Below are 17,358 nucleotides of genomic sequence, written 5' to 3'. Positions count from 1 at the left end.
GTTGAATTTGCTCCATAAATGTACAGTTAATTATATCATCAGAGTGCATGCAAAATACTAGTAACAATTCAATATACCAGCAATAATTAAATATACCAATAATATTTTATAACCTTATATATCATTTACAGTATGCATCATCTTTAATAAGATGTATTATAAACTTTGAACAAAACCAACAATATTTTCAATGTCATAAATCTCAAGAAATTAATAATATCTAATATATAACATATCTCCTTACTACAGCTTAAAAAACTACTCTCATTGTCTGAGTACAAGGACTGAGAGTTCAAAAAATTGTCCGCTATGTGCCGCTGGAGTGTTTAGCTGAGAAGCATGTTGTGTTTTGCTGTAGTTGAACATGCTGTAGTTTGCCTGGGGAGCAATGTACTGTGGCTGAATCACACCTGGTGCAGGACACATCATTTGCCTCAATAAAACAAATCCTTCAGATATTGAATCAGTGAGTTTTTCCATGTTACTAGAGAGCTTTTCCATTTGGTTGGAGTAAGCCTTGTCCATGTTATCCATTCTCTCTAGGAGTTGTTTCTTTATTTGAAGTTCTTCATGTGATATGTTAATGAGTTGTGCATCAACAGGCATTTTTCTTTTGAGTTTCTCACTCTTGTATCCTTGTAATCTTGCATTAAGGAGGTCCCTTCTCTCTTTGACTTGACCCCTGGAAGATGAGCTACTGGAGGTTGAGACATTGTCTGTTGATATGTTAGCATCACTAGTTGCATCACCAGGGCTATTTTCATTTTCTAATTCAGGGCTGATAGTTCCATTAAGAATATAATATGGACTTTCTGGGTTCAAGCTGTGTTCGTCGTCGATTTCAGCGGTCTCGATTCCATCTGCTATCGTACTCGCGGCAGGAGAACCACCCAATATTTGCTCGCATAGTTCAAAGTATAGCAATACTACGCGGCCATGTCCACTTTTCCTACCTGAATCAACAGCTTCCCTGAACTTCTTTCGAACCATTTTTAATTTGGATGTCAACACTGATTTGGAAAGTTCTTCGTTTGGGTGGGGGTAATCTTTCCCCATCATCAGGGCATTTTCCGACGAAGGATACTGCTCAATGAAACGTTTAAAAATGTCATCATACTTGCTTCTGATCGATTCCCAATCGACATTCTCCATAGCGTTGGATGTTTTATATTCTAATGTTACTTTTAGTAAGAGTTCGACCTCATCATCACTCCAAATAAAGGAGTCCGTCTTGCTTTTCTCATTTTTCTTCGATTTCTGACCAAATAATGACATGTTTAATCAGACAAAGCCGAAAAACCTTTAACACTGACCGAATTCACAATTGCTAACCAATTTATCGCCAAGTTATAAAATATGTGCGGGTAACTGATAGCGCTAAAAGTCATGGGAACTAGAGTAAATCCGGATAATATCCGTATACGTGTGGACGCAACAACATTTTTTTGTGCTACCTGATCCGCAACAAAAAAGTTGCGGATACGAAAATATCCGTATACGTGTGGACGGGGTCTAAATGTGAAGCGTAATTGTACAAGCAAAATATACTTCCGGTTACCCACTAGAGGTACAAATTACTATAGAAATGTTTGGCAGATAACGTTTACAAACAAGGATTTTCGAATATTTAAAGCATTTGGCGACGTTTTACTTATCTCAAATATCTGTCATGGATGAGTAAAGTTATTTAAATCAATTTGACATCAAAATTATTTCGATACCTGTAAAACATTGGCGTTCGTGTTCATTTGAAAATCACTCGTTCAAGAATCGAATTTGCCTCATAGTTGTCAAGGCAAGATAATTCACAGCTCGCTTTCCAAGTTTAGAGGCAGTTATGATCTAGAATATGTTTCAATGCGTAAAAATTGTAGTAAGTACCTTTATTTTATCATTTTTTATAATCTAGAGATTGTCATATGTTACTTTAGCCGTGACTTTATGAGTCTGGGTATATTGGTGTAGGAACAAACAAATTTACTAAGCTTAGTTTATTCTTAGTTTTAATTTTCTATTTTTATTTTATAAAAATAATATTATCACTACACCTTGCTACAGCATTTGGATATATATGGTATTCATCAGTACGTATGGTTGTTATTGTCATAACATGCAGGGGCGGATCTAGGGTATGTCAAATCATTCACGCGACTGCTGTTTATAGTTCAACAATTACTTATCAAATTTAATGATTACAATTTTTTGTGATCATTGAATTCTCGATGTATTATCGTATGAATTTCATTGTCAAAATTCTATTTTATATCTGAAATCTTACGTAAATATCACGTTTTAGCATATCTGGAATTATATTAACTGACTGACTGATAAGCGGTGATGATTAATATTTTTTAACATGAGGTTATGTGATTATGTGATTTACAATATGTTTTTGATTAAGAATCACGTAGCCTTAAACCTTAAAATAGTTGTACTTTCTATTGCAAATCACAGCAGTTTTTAAACAGTGATATAATTTTACAAAAAGGTAATTGAATGTTCATTCATAACAATGCATGGTTGCTTTATAATACTAGTAAGTATCGTTTGTCCAATTATTGCATTCAAGACAATATGTAGTTTACAACCCACTTTTTTATCTCTTAGATTGGTTTATTGAACTTAGCCTATTTCTTTAGTAAGCTTGCTATGTCAGTTAAATTATTTTTACTTAGTTGCTTAGAACATTTTCCATTTGCTGTTGTTAGCAAGTAAACTATAATGTTATACTTAAAATTTTAGGGTTATGTATAAGTTAGGTATGATACATGCATGTAAAGAAGAGAATAAATTACAAATGGTTGAGGAGACATATAAGTTACCATGACCTGTGAATGAGATTCATCATTTTTTTTATTAAAACATTTTGCTAAATGTTGTGATCACTAGAGCTTAGGGAGAATAGGTTGTAACATTAGGATATGTTTAAATCAATTAAAAATAAATAGATTGACAGTTATATTTTATTATTTATTTTAGTTCATATCATAATGAAACATGACCAGGCGCAATACAGAAAAAGTGGATTGCTGCTAATAAAGCTTTAAGATGCAGTGATGCAATGCCTAATGATGATGGCTGTAGTAATCTGTTCAATAATATTTTTGACAATGACCATGAACATTCATAACCTTTACAAAAATCAGCTCGAGCCATTGCCAGTCCTAAACAAAGCTCTTTCTCTTTGAAAGTTGGTCTTAATGATTGTAATATTGGGGGAAAGGACCGTGCTGTTTCTGGTGAAGTGGATATTTTAGATGTTTCTTTTGGCCATGCAAAAGCTGATTCTTTAGTGCATGTGAATGCAGACATTGGGGAAAGGAATTTTTCTGATTCTTCTGATTTTGAAGATGATAGTTTGAATGTTTCTTTTCAAGATGGGTTAGTTGATTGGGTGAATGAGTATTCAATTAAGCAAAATGCTGTTGATGGTTTGCTTTCTCATCATAAGGATAATGGTCATCCAAATTTTCCTAGTTGTGCTTGCACTTTGTTGCATACATCAAGATGTATTCCAATTCAGAAAAAATCTGGCATGGATTATGTGTACTTTTCTTTTGGTGAACAATTGTTAAAGCACTTTCACAAGCATCCTTGTGAAACAGTTAAGAACAATAATCATCTTGAAATCTCTTTAAATGTTGATGTGCTTCCTTTGTTTAGAAGATTTCTGCAAAAAATGTATAACCAGTGTTGTGTGCCATTTTGAATATTAAACCTGTTGTAATGTTTTCTATTGTCCTAACATGTAGTGACTTCAAGCTAAAAGTCTTGGAGTTTTAGGATGAGTTTATAGAAGATTTAAAGGGTATTCTAGAGAGGGGAGTCCAAGATGAGGAAAAGGCTCTGACTGTTACAGTAAGGGGCATTGTTTGTGATGCTCCTGCAAGAGCACTTGTTAAAGGTACAAAACTTTGTACTGGTTATTTTAGTTGTGACAAGTGTACACAAAAAGGAAAGTGGCTTGGTCGAGTGACTTACTCTCAAAATAATAATATAGAATTGCACTCTAATATTTCTTTTAGAAAGCAGATACTAGAAGAACATCATCGCTTTGTTAGCCCTTTCTGTCACTTGCCTGTTGATATGGTAAAACAATATCTAATTGACTACATGCATCAACTGTGTCTGGGTGTTTTGCGTAAATTGATTATGGTTTGGATTAAGGGAAATCACGCTGCTAAAATGTCTGTTGCCAACGTAGAGGCTGTTAGTAAAAAATTGGTGGAGCTTAAACCATTCATCCCCTCTACATTTGTGCGAAAACCTAGGTGTTTAATGGAGGTTGACAGATGGAAAGCTACAGAATTCAGACAGTTTCTTTTGTATACAAGCAAAATTTCTTTCAGCCGTCAATGAAATCTTATCAACAAATTCTAGAAATAAGTACTGTAGTTGCAATGCAATAGGCCATTGCTTTATTCGAAGGAGTACAGTCTTCACATATTGCTACGTTGCATTTAAATGTAATGAGTGATTTTGCTTTTTAGATTTGCCGGTGTACAGCGAGCTGATCTCCCTTGCAGAAAAAGGTATAAGCGCAATTATAATCCTCGTACAAGTGGACAATTTTTTACAGAAACATGCATGTATAAAATTTCTCTTTCCATGTTGATCTAGATTTATATGACGGTGAACTAGCACAAGAAATCCTAAACACAAAGGATCATGCAATAACTTCCCCATCTACTAGAAGGACATCTCAACGTAGTGGTAAGTTTTCTGTCATCAGAACTGACTAATCATCAACTTTCATGTAATATGTTGACTAAAATGTTGAAATAATTTTGATTGATTCTTTTTAAATAACTTTAACATTCGTATTGTACATTTACTGTTTTTCTACGTCCATCGTTGCATTATAGGGCTTATGTAAGTTCTACAGGTATTGTAGGCGTTGGTCCTTTAAAATGTTGTAATTAGTTGAAAAAATGTTAGTTATAGTTAAAATTACAGTTGTGTTCACCACGATTTAATTAAAATACATTCGTTCAAATCTAATTCTCAGCGTTTGCTATGAAACTACTTAATGAAACTTTCTCGAGGTTTTTATTTTAGTCACCTTTCTGTTTCTGATTTTTGAAACTTGCAGTGCTTTAATTTAAATGACGTTCGTGCGTTCAATAAAGATATATGTTAAACCCAGTACGTGTCTTCTCTGTAAGTAGAAGCAACTTCTCTTCACAAGGAATTCCTACAACTGGCACAACAATAGAAAGACATTCTCAACGAAACAGTGGTGTCTTAGGCAAGCTTTTCTTACAATTCATTATTGCATGTCTTGTTGTTAGGTTTTCCTTTACGTTCATTTCGTGTCGTTTGAAATGTTTTTTTTTCTTCAGAACTAACTGCAACACGTGATTGCTTTGCAGATGCGCATGACCTTTCATCGCACGAAACGCCTTCGACAAGTTTTATGAACATAACACCTGCAGAAAGACGTTCTCAACCAAACATTAATGGTACCTTTTCTACAGTATATAGTTTTTGAATAGCGTTGTTATTATGTATGCGTATTCAATTAGCAATTTGATGCGAGTTTTAGTTGAATTTTCTTGTTAGCATGTTGTAAGGTTTTATATTTTTAAGATATTACGTAGACTATACATAAGTTATTCTATTATTTTCTTATCTATCTTGTAGGCTTCCAAAGATCAGTCTTCACCAAACTGGAAACATTAATTGATAAACAAGAAGAAACGTTGTCAATATTGCGTGCTCTGTTAAGCGTTACGAAAGGTGTAGACGAGCACGAAATTTTGGAAGATGTTGTACCTGATGCCTTTGATTCGGTTGAAGAACTTGAGGGCCTATCCTCTAGTCTTGTTGAAGAAAAGTCCAGAAGAAAGTTGGTAAGTTTTGGAAAGTAAACCACCCATACGTATTTAGTAATATATATTGGTACTGCCTATTTTTTATGCATGACTTTTTCAAGTGTTACGTAAAAAAATGTGACAAATGAAGGCATAGCGCTTCCCCTTTATCGGTTTGGAAACGTGAAAAAGATTGTTTCATTTGCAACTACGTAACATAATATTGACTTCTTTTCTACCATTTGTGTTTGAAGCTTGAAAACATGCACGTTTGTCAAAGTCTGAAACGTAATTATAATGACGATTTTCGTGACGTTAGGGGGTCAGATTATCTGATTAAACTATATGAATCTAGCTTCGTGTTTTTATTGAGAGCATTGTCGTGTTCTGATTGATTTAAATACCTTGCGATACTTCAAACGGCTCTTAGGAGTGTGTCGTTTTATTTGCACTGAAAATTTTTAACGAAGAATCTGGTCTTTCTAAAAGCTCTCACCATTCACTTTGGATGGTTGTGTTTTGCAATTCGAGATCAAAATGGTTATTTATATATGTCTAAACTGAACTTTTCCATATAATTTATCTTTTATTCTCTTTACTAGCTGCAGTTTTTGGTAGCACTGTGCGCAAACACCTGTGCAAACAGTGTTAGAAGAATTATGACAAAGCTGGGAACCAATAATCTATGGCACCAACATAGTTTAAAATGCAGAAAGTCAAGCGACCATTTCAACACCTTGCCCTCTGCAAAGTTATAACAAGTAAGCACAATTAGACGATAATGTTTGCTGCAGCAGTACCATGTTTTGTCTCTTTTTTCTCGTTATTGAATTGGAAAAACAGCCATTTATGTTGCTCCTTGTCATAAGGAATATTGTTGCAAGTTTTAAAAGCTAATACATTAAACTGTTTTACATAGGTCACTATAATGAATTGTTGTTTATCATTCAGCTTACGAAAAGGATTTAGTGTTTCATCTATGCAATTTATATAAAGTATGTCTTTTCTGTTTTGTTTCACTTGTTAGAAGCCTGCCTCAAAGCTTAAAAATGTTGCAGCGAAGCCAACGTAGAAGAGCAAATTGCCGAATTTTTAAAATATGCTCCAGGCAAGCAAGGTGGTTCCAGATTAAAGGTAAAATGTCATTGTCATCATAGATTGCTGGGTAAAGTATATAGATGCCATTTTTTCTTTGATTGATCTTCTCAACTTAGACAGGGAGAACTCAACTTTTTTTACTCCGTAATCTCATAGTTAACATATTTGTATTTTCTTGTCTGTGTAAGTTGAGAAAAATACACAATAACATTATTGGCATGTGCACTTTAAGAAAGTGAGCATGTGTCTTTCATTGTCCTTCAATTATAAGTAAAGCAAAATGGAATGGACACATATACATAATGCGTACTTTAAAAACGTTCATTTTAGTGCAGGTATTAGATTTGTGCAAGTTTTAAATTTTCTTAACTCAAATTGCATGATTAGATTTATAATATACAATTTGCTTAGCGTGATATTAAATAATTATTGAATAAAATAGTATATGAATTAAGACTTATGAAGGTCAAGGTTTGTTCAGTCTACCAACGCTGAGGCAGATGGAACACATTGATGCCTTGATAATTCTTTATATTACGTGAAAACCCAATTCAATGATTGTTTTATTATTTATACAAAAAAGACATTGTTGTTTAAATGTGAAAAAGGTGCCGTAACGATTAAAGTTTTGTTCACTTGTTTTGTTTCTCGTGCGTATGAGATGACGTTGTAGCGCGAGATAATTTCTTATATCCGACGTACGTACTACGTACTTTGATCCATATGTTTATATAAATTAAATTAAGAAGATATACATACAGCAGACGATTCAGTTTTCCATTTAAATGGCATCTTTTACAGACAAACATGTCAATGTTGTTGTAGGTGGTAAGACAAATAAAAATAATATATAGACTACCATTTTCTAATAATCATATATGTTATTTTCTTGCAGGTCCGAAAAGGCAACTTATTGTAATCGACTTAATAAGTAGATTTTTGTAAATAGGTTCAATTATTTTTCCGGTTCTCATGGTAAAAATGTTTTCTAGAAATATTCTGTCTTGAATATTTCTTTGTACTTAACTCAATGTTACTTTGATCAGTCAACGAATATTCCTCGTACCTTAAATGAAGCATACAGGACATCTTTACCACAATATTCACATTTCACATTTCGATATTCACATTCATTCTTCAAATGTTCATCAAGAAGAGAGCGAAGTAACTGAATGTTACACTGCTTATGTACGCAGCTGACGAGCGCATGCTCACAAACTTGAGAATGACCCTGACAATAAAGAAACTTAAATTAGTAAGTAATAAGGTCAGGCTTTTCTCATAAATTTCTCAGCTCATCTCACTTCCATTTCTTCATAGGCACCAAACCATTTGCAATGTTCAGAAAGACAATGTAAACGAATATTTTTCAATTCACGTTTTGTGAAATCGTCCGGGAAAGCCTACATAGGTTTTATAGAAAGTCAACACAGTTCAAAAAGTAAGTTTCACATTAGTAGATAAAGAGATGTATAGACTAGTTTCTTTCGCAATAAATAAAAGGCAAGTGAATTTTCGTTTAGAACCGTCCGAAGCAAAAATTGATACAGCTGTATGAGAATTTCCCGCGTCATAACTATGGAATATTTTCACCTACGTTTTTCTTCTTATTTTTTCTTGATCTTCGGGACATTTTGGATCAGGACCTCTGCAGATTGAGCAAATATGAAAGCATTTATCAAATGAAAAGAATAAAAAATTGAAGGAAGGTGAAAAGACCTTAAAGGATGGTTTTCTGTTAGCTGCTGAACTTAGCCACAATGACGAAACAGAACACAACCTACATCTTTTATACAATAACTGTACTAACTTTTCTTAATGTGCCATAGGTCAAAATAATGTGTTATTTGATTCAGATTCTCACGCATGTGCTTCTATATTGAATTGTGGCAGTCTGTCACCATGGTAGAAATATCGAGTCTACAGTTCAGCATGTAATCCATACATCTTTGAAAACCGATGTATTCCATGGCTGGACTACTTCCCGCCTCGTTTCTCTAAAATAAAAATTGTGATTTAAACAGAAAAATATTTACATGTGTACTAAATTAGAGTGAACAAAGTGATATCCCTGCCTTCCTGAGCTAGCTTTACACCACATCTCTTAAAATATAGCAGAGACTATTGTCTCTAGAAAATTTGTGTCTAAAAACATAGGTTGAAAATATGAGAAAGCATACTTCCCATTACAAAAACCTCTCGAACAAAATCCCACCATCATACATTAGCCATTAAAAGTAAGGGGTGGGGTAAACATAGCCACCCTGAATGTGTCATACAAAGCAGGGGGTGAGGTAAATATAGCCACCCTCAATGTGTCATACAAAGTAGGGGGTGGGGTAAATATAGCCACCCTCAATGTGTCATACAAAGTAGATCAATAAGACATACTTGAATTAGATCAAATTGGAGAATCATGGGCACAGAGCAACAAAATATTGTGTAAGCACAATATTTTGCAAAATGGCCCATGCTATCATGTCTGCCATCTCCTGCAATGACCACTGTTTTCTTCTGCTTCTCAATTGTTTCCAACATGGCCAGCTTGTATTTCCTCCAATGGATCCTGACCATTGGGAAAAGCAATTTATGATAAAGAAATATCAAATGTATATAAAAAAACACAACTTCAAGCCTTGAGAATCAGGAAATCAAAACAACCCACTTACCCTTTGATGTTTGAAGAATGTGGTCAAAGATATGCCTTGAAGACCCATGTGTGTGAATACTCAAAGTACCTTGCTAGCAGAAGCTGCAGACAATAAAATGGCAAATGAGAGGAGAAAGTTTCCCATTGCAATACGGGAACCAGGCAGGAATGATTGTCACTTCCAGTCGTACTCTCTATTTTTACAATTAAGGTTGCCACATGACTCTATCAGCCATGGTACTGATAAGTCAATAGTTGAAGATCAAAAGTTGGTACTATCAGCCATAGTACCAACTTTTGATCTTCAACTATTGACTTATCAGTACCATGATGGGCATACTTTAAACAGGAGCAACAGCTGTGGCAGGGTGACAATAAACTTTGGTTGCTTCCTGAGGTTGCTTTCTTCTTTGTTCACCTTGATTGTTAGAACAATACATGTATATATTATATTTTGTCTGTCGAGAGACTCAAATAAAATGATTGATAACACTGGAAGACTAAATAATGCATATGTACAGCACAATCATACTTTTTTGACTGGTTTGTTTCATCTTCAGATTCTAGCTCTTTACTTTGGGAAGAATCAGTTTCAATGTCATAGTTGTCAGAACCTATGGATCATATTTATATGTTAATAAAACTTGTGGTATATAATTTCAGCTATTAGCATTGAAATCAAACTTCACCTTCATTTTCCATCTCACTACCAGTGTCAATATCCATATCCATGTTATCATCATCACTACCATCCTGCTTTTCTTCCTATTCTGATTATCCACCTTGACACATTTTACTACTGTTCCAACAAGTTTACGTAATTTCTTTTTTTCTATGAAATCATGATATACACAGGTGTTACAATACTCATATTTTAGTAATTTAATTGCAGCCATGTACTTATTTAAATGACTTAGAGACACCACAAGAATATATGTTCTTGAAGAAACCAAATTAAATGTAATGAAACAATTTACCTTCAGTAAGTTGTTGGATAATAGCATTCTTGCTTTCTATCCTTCTCTTCAATTGCCTTATGTTTTCTTTGTATTGAACACATTGCCTGCAATATTCTTCTTCAGATTGGCAAAACCCATTCTGAACTTACAAAAAAAGATATAATCTTTAGATCTTACAATCTACTAGTGTAAAAAGTATTTTGAATAAATTATTGGAATAAATTCAATCAAGGTCCGAATTATCGCAAAAAAATTGCTTCGCAACTTTTTTCGAATAAGTTCCTACCGACCCCCGTTCCGATCGACCCCCGATTTACTTTCCTCTCGCAATTTTTACAATGCACATGATTACGCCAATATTTTTTATTAATTTTAAAACTATAAACTAAAATCCTCGCATTCGTTCTCTTCCAAATCGGAAAGCGTAGCTGCTGCAATATCAAAACGTTTGTAGATGACGCTGACTTTGATTGCCTTTCTGCTGGATACTTTCGTGGTTTTGCACCATTTGGGCGTCTAATCTTTTGCTCTAGCCAATATTGGAGCTTCCTCCGCATTGAATTCAGCTAGCGGGCATCCTTCTTCACCAATTCTTAGCTGAGCGTCGAGTCGTTGTGTACTCAAACGATTTCGCAGAGTTGTCTTAATTCTGTTCATTCGGCTAAATAAACGCTCCACCTTGGCATTCGTGAATGGTGTTATGAGCAACAATTCAATTATATGCAGTACATTTTGCACTCTTTTGCATAAACATTTTCCCAGATGCTTTGCCATACATTTACATATTTTCCCTTTTTTTCTGCTCCAACTATGTAGCTTTTGACGTGGCACTAGCAGAAGAAATATTCAGTTATCCAACTGTATAATACGAAAGGAAAACGATGCATTTACTATTCAAACCTTCAAACGATTCCATTCTGAGACGACTTTGTCAATGTTGCATCCATTCTGAACAAGTAAAGCCTGGTAAAACTCTTTCAGTTCTAAAATTGCCTTGTCGCCATACCGCTTAAGTGCTTCGTCGTCCTTGGGCTTGCAAAGTCCAATATGACTGGCAGATTTTTAAACACCACACTTTCTCGGAACTCTTCAAATCTTCCTTGCACACTCCTAGACACTGCATTAATCATTTTTTCATAAGTTTTCGTTACTTTCCTCCGGGACGCATTAAACCCTTTTAGCTTTATTTTTTGGTAAGAAACATCTTCAGAAACAGAAAAGGCAATGTTACGACATAAAGTATTACATTTACAAAACACTAATTATAACATTTAAAAGTACCTGCTTCATCTTCATCGTCTTCAAGTTCTTCCACTTGATGCCTGGTAATTTTTTGACGTTTTGTCAAAGGTTGGTGAGGTTCTACTCTGTAAAAAAACATTTCAAGCGTACGTAAAGTCAGGGACTCATTCATCAATTACTTACCGTCGTCGGACGTTGTGGCTTCGCACTCCTTCAAAAACCGTGTAAAATTAATAAGTTTTTCGGAGTCGTCCTGAACACATTTATTGATCAATTCTTTTAGTTTGACCATAGTCCACTCAAATTCATTAATGCGCTTCACCGCTTTAATAGGGTCGTGAACTTCCTTTTGGAATCCCAGGCTAAGAACCTAAAAATAAAAGTCACAACTCTAAATTTTGCACCAGATTATATATGTTGTGATGAGACAGCAAATCTGAACATTGAAGCGTTATACTAATTACCTTCAAAGGCGTCAAAATGTCAATGTATACTGTCATCAGCATAGGATACTTTGCATACGTCCATTTTGACAAAAAACCCTTCAATTCTTCTCTTTTTGCTGGCACCGAATCTGTTTGGGACAATGACTCAATGTGTAGCATGTATGCGCCATAATTGGCAACAAAGGTCTCCATGGCTTTCAACTTGTGGGTGATTCATCTCGCTCCAAAGGCTTTGGCTGGCTTTGCTATGCTCTTTTCGAAAATCTCGCTGAATCCCTTCAATTCGCGATAGCGCTTTGCCGACTTTTGGTACAAGTAATACAATTTAGTCAGGAGCTCATCCACTTCGTCAAATTCTGATTAAATGAGTAATGTATATATTATGAACACATTATTCTGAAATTCAACATCTTAAACAAAAGAAGTGTCTAACTGTTGTGACACCATACCCGTTCCTTTAAATGCGTCTTTAACAGCCAGTTCAAGGCGATGGTTGAAGCAATGAATAGTAAGCAGCCATGGTGAGTCTTTGCGAAGTTTGGCTGCAAGTCCGTTTATGCTACCCAAATTTACCGAAGCTCCATCCACGTTTAGCGCTGCCAGTTGTCTTGGGAAATTGTTCATGTGAAACCGGGAATTTGATCATTTGATATTTCTTTTGACGTATTTTAAAACTTAGGGAGTGGTCGCAAAGCATAATAAAAACACATCCATCACAGCAATATAAAAAGAGTGCTTTCAGTAAGCAAATTTACATTAAATAACAAGAAATGCGAAATGAGCTTCGCAATTTTACGAAATTTGCTTCGCAATATTTCGCCAAAATCGAAATCACTTCGCAATTTGCGATTTGCGAAGCGCTAATTCCGACCTTGTCAATACCTGTACTTCTGCTTGTACTGCAATTGTTGGAACTCGCAAGACATCATCAACAAATTCAACATCAGTATCACTGTCTTCCAAAGAGGTAGCAATTTCAGCTCTAAAGTGTTTGACTAGAAGAGCAAGGACCTGCTTCTGTACTAGACAAAAAATCTCTAACAACCTACAACAAAATACAATATGGTATCAACTGCAAAAATTAAATTTCCATCACAAAATCTTTGACGAATATAAAACAAGCTTCCTTTTTCAAAGTTATCAGTCTTACGCGGATTATATATAGGATTCAAAACAAAAATCCTTACCTGTCTACGATTCCTTTCAGAAGGCGTACTTTCTTTCATCAGTCTTTCTGAGAGATGAACAGAAGGAAAAGCAAACACACCAACTTCGACAGACACCAGTCTACTTGTTTGCCCTTGCAAACTTGTATACCGTCTGGTAAAATCTTCAGGTTTGAAGTGCAGCGAGCAAATGCTCGACATCTTTGATATTGGGCATTTTGCTCGTTTTAAAGCGACAAAATCCAGCCACTTTTTCCTCCTTTTCTTTTTTATAGGATCTTCTGATCCATAAAAAGGAATGCGGTGAAGTCCTATGCCCTTTTCCGGGCAAGGAACGCTAGAACAGCCAGCAACTATACAGCGATTAGGCAAATCAAAGTATATATTTCACTATATTTTTAATGCACGCTTGCTGAAATGTTACTTACATGACGTCACGCTTTCCTCAAATGACGGGAAGTTCCAGTCATCATCATCATCATCATCATATCTTTTCGCGCCAGGGCGATCCAAACTCGGGCTGGAAGTTTGGAAGTGTTGCGCGTGTTGTAGCAATCAGTCGAAATCAGGGACGGCAAGTGAAGCCTTGCTACTTGTCCCCAGTTCCAGTCAATCGTCGTGAAACCGAGCGACTCAAATTGCCAGTTTTTTTATGATTTTAATTGAGTGTAGCAGTAAACGTGTTTTTATAACGTATTGTACAACAAATAATTCGCCTTCCAAATCGCAGGAAATGCTGTTCCCAAGCTCTGGATTTCAAAATTTTACAGAAACATTACGACTCAAAAGTTGACTTGTATTATATTACATGTTGCTATTTATTCAGTCAAGCGGAACTATATAAAATTAGCACACCGCTGTATTTGTTAGAACAAATACAGTATTCATCGTTGCGAAGAAAAACGTTCTCTGAACAACATCTAAGACACTTCAGAAAACGTTTTTAAAACACAATCATAGGAAAATGGTATTCAGTGGAAAAAAACCTAAAAGTCTCAAGAAATCTAAATGACGTTACTTTCCTTGTCGCGATTCTTGTGAGCACATGCATTTATGAGGTTCAGGTGCAATCTAAGCTAAAACGTTCAAAAAATGCAGAAATGTTAAACACTTACTTAGTGATATAACTAAAATCAATATTTAAAAATTGAGCGAATTTGGTGTAAATGATATTAAATATGCAATTTTATTTCAATTATGTTCATTTACCAACTTCATTTAGCCCTATTTACCCATTTAGGTCTACCCACGTGTACGCTTGCGTACATCTTTTTATATTATAAAGTTACTTATAAATCTTACGTTAACCACATGCAACATTTGTGAATGGAGAATAATGAAGCGTGAGTTTTATTTACCAAAACAATTAGGATAATCAGTATTAATTTCATATTCATTTTCTCCTTATTAATTTTTTTTTGGTAAAACTATTTCATCTAAAAAATGTAAATAAAGCAAAGGTAAATGTTTCAAACATCAAAAAATGCATAAGAATTTTGGAAAACTGTGCTAGATGGCAAAAGCTGTTACAAACTGTGATCAACATTGAACTTTTTATAAGTTATAATTGCTTAATATTTCTTATCATTCTTATCATTCTTAATATTTCTTATCATTCATTGGAAAAATATACCATGTTTAGTTTTTCTGCCTATCTTTAACGTTAACGTGAACCATTTTTTCGGAAGACAATCTTTGGAAGACAAAATTTCTGAATTATTTTAAGAATTGATGATCAGTTTGATTTGGTCTAAACAGCTTTAATTTATAAAAAATGTCACAAACATCTTTTAGGAGCGGTACAATTTAGTCTTTGGGTTTGATTCCCAATACACTGTTTTTGTGTTAGAAATGCCCATATTATAGTTGAAGTTTTTAAGTAATTTCTGACGTAAACATCTCAACTTGTACATTGTAATAGGAAATGCATTTATGGTTATGCATATATTTGAAATAATTATGTTCTCAGTTATAATTTTATTGGCAAATGTGTGTGGTCCAGTCTTCAACGTAAGAAGTCTTTAACGTAAAGGAGATGATTTTTTTCTTTTTACGTAGTTTATGTGTAAAGAATAGTCAATTTTTATGACATATAATAGTATATACGAATGCTTCAAAAAATAGTACATACGAATGCTTCAATTTGAGTAAATTAAATTTTGGCTTTCTAAAAATGTTCATAATGGTTATTGACACTTCCATCCAATTTTGGGGGTAAATGGGATTATAACTTACATTCGTTTCCCTCAAGTGAAAGTTGGTCCTCTAGCTGGTGGATAGCTAATTTCAGCAGGTGGTTTATCAGATGTAACTATCGCTTCATAAGTTATAAAGCATACATATTTACTAAGTGGTATAGAATATCCCTTACAATTCAGCCCAATGTTATACTTGGAAATGTACAACTACTTATGACGTTGAAAATTTTTATGTTTGCAATGACCAGAACGTTTGAAATGACAGTTATAAAAATGTTTCAAATACTCTTTATTTTTCTGACAACTTTAGGTTCATACTAATAGGCAGCATTTCATACTATCAAACACGTCACAATAAATGAAACTATGTCATGTTGAAGTAAAGTATCGGTAAATATACCTAATACTCTTAGCTCTCATTTTTCAATATGACGTCACAACTTAGATGAGTCGGACATAGCATAAGCCTCAATATATCAAGACTTAAAAGATGATCTTAAATACATAGCACTTGCATTTTACTTGTATAGATTTAGGCACAAAATAATTGTAAGGGTTACAGCGCATGAAATAAGCAAAGTATCAGAAAAATGATGACAACTATGAATATTTTTCTATACAACTAATTAAAATATGATTGAGTCCATAAACAAATTATTAGACAAAATGCTGTCAATCACTCAATCTAATGAAAATGTTATTTAATTTAACTATTTTATATGGATCAGCTACGTAATTAATATGAGATAGTTAAACACAAAAGATTCTACTTATGGAATTACGCACAATTTCTGATGGTCAGATTTATACGATAACGAACCCCCAAGAGCCCAAAACACCAAGGCCAGACTTTTAGTAATTATAATAATTTCAGAAATTTTATCGTATACGAGTATATTATGTTGGATAAATGTAGTGCAAAATTTATCAGTGCAGCCAAACATAAAAATTATCTTTTAATGTCTTATTCACCTTCAGTCTTTTTCCAAAACAATTGACAGTAAAGATTAAATATATACATTGTATCAATGAATACCACAGGCTATAGATTCACCAGAATTCACCAGAAATGTGGTTAAATATCATCTAAATACGTCGTGGAAACTGTTTTTCTTTATATCTATAAAATAAGATCTCTATAGTATCAATGATTTCTTAATAGCTACTTTTTTTACCCCTAACAGGTTCTGTTGTATCTAAATTGTTTATTGATGTGGTTCGCTTTCATTAAAATAAAAAAATTTTTTGAGTTCTGGTTTATTTTTCAATTCTTCATTTGACCTGACAGCAGCATGTACCCGAACAGGGAGATTAGGAAATGTTTGGAGAAAATACGCCCTGTAATCGCCAATCTTATAAAATGGTTCTGGTTGTGGTAGAGGTCGTGGTCGATCGTTCCAATGCTGATCAATATTTCGAATAAGTCTTAAGCATTCTGTCCATAAAGATTTATAGGTCCTTCCATTCACCAAATAATCATAAACATCACAATCCATTTGACTTTTCAAATGTACGGATTCACTATTCAATTGTTGAGCGACACTTGACTGGGGATCATTTGTCTTAATCTGTTGAAGGTTCCCAACTTTACTTAACATTTCAAACTTCTCATCCTCTGACATGAGAAACGGGTGTTTTAATGCTTCGTTAGAATATGGTCTGTCTTCAGGTTTTAGATTTAACATCCACGATAGAAGGTCCTTTAGTGTTTCATCCTCGATTTCATCCAAACCAACAGGGTTTCCATTTATTATGTTGATCTGTCTATATAGTTTAGTTCCAAAAG

The 17,358-nt window shown here is 34.2% G+C and overlaps 1 protein-coding gene and 4 long non-coding RNA genes across 6 annotated transcripts; 2 read left to right on the top strand and 3 right to left on the bottom strand.

Annotated features, from left to right (window-relative positions):
* Nucleotides 1-4,452: 4,452 nt before the first annotated feature.
* On the top strand, nt 4,453-5,242 carry LOC124448528. Its single transcript, XR_006949111.1, has 3 exons — nt 4,453-4,532; nt 4,621-4,713; nt 5,166-5,242. It is a non-coding gene; the product is annotated as an uncharacterized LOC124448528 (long non-coding RNA).
* Nucleotides 5,243-5,774: 532 nt separating this feature from the next.
* Nucleotides 5,775-8,570, top strand: LOC124448505. Its single transcript, XR_006949078.1, has 6 exons — nt 5,775-5,852; nt 6,416-6,574; nt 6,841-6,947; nt 7,807-8,166; nt 8,232-8,352; nt 8,435-8,570. It is a non-coding gene; the product is annotated as an uncharacterized LOC124448505 (long non-coding RNA).
* Nucleotides 8,540-10,057, bottom strand: LOC124448516. Of its 2 annotated transcripts, none has more exons than XR_006949091.1 (2): nt 9,902-10,057; nt 8,540-8,908 (listed from the first exon to the last, which is right to left on the bottom strand). It is a non-coding gene; the product is annotated as an uncharacterized LOC124448516 (long non-coding RNA). The 2 variants fall into 2 exon arrangements; XR_006949092.1 differs by lacking the exon at nt 9,902-10,057 and adding an exon at nt 9,303-9,493.
* Nucleotides 10,058-10,538: 481 nt separating this feature from the next.
* Nucleotides 10,539-13,185, bottom strand: LOC124448521. The gene is made up of 2 exons (XR_006949102.1): nt 13,091-13,185; nt 10,539-10,659 (listed from the first exon to the last, which is right to left on the bottom strand). It is a non-coding gene; the product is annotated as an uncharacterized LOC124448521 (long non-coding RNA).
* Nucleotides 11,679-12,556, bottom strand: LOC124448501. Its single transcript, XM_046999521.1, has 2 exons — nt 12,227-12,556; nt 11,679-12,132 (listed from the first exon to the last, which is right to left on the bottom strand). The coding sequence occupies exons 1-2, from the start codon at nt 12,398-12,400 to the stop codon at nt 11,938-11,940; spliced, it is 369 nt and encodes a 122-aa protein (XP_046855477.1). The 5' UTR covers nt 12,401-12,556; the 3' UTR covers nt 11,679-11,937.
* Nucleotides 13,186-17,358: the final 4,173 nt, after the last annotated feature.

Source organism: Xenia sp. Carnegie-2017, unplaced genomic scaffold (assembly GCF_021976095.1).
Source record: "Xenia sp. Carnegie-2017 unplaced genomic scaffold, XeniaSp_v1 HiC_scaffold_23, whole genome shotgun sequence".
Classification (NCBI taxonomy): Eukaryota; Metazoa; Cnidaria; class Anthozoa; order Malacalcyonacea; family Xeniidae; genus Xenia; species Xenia sp. Carnegie-2017.
The sequence above is the reverse complement of the archived record's forward strand: the minus strand, read 5'-3'. Positions and strand labels throughout refer to the sequence as shown.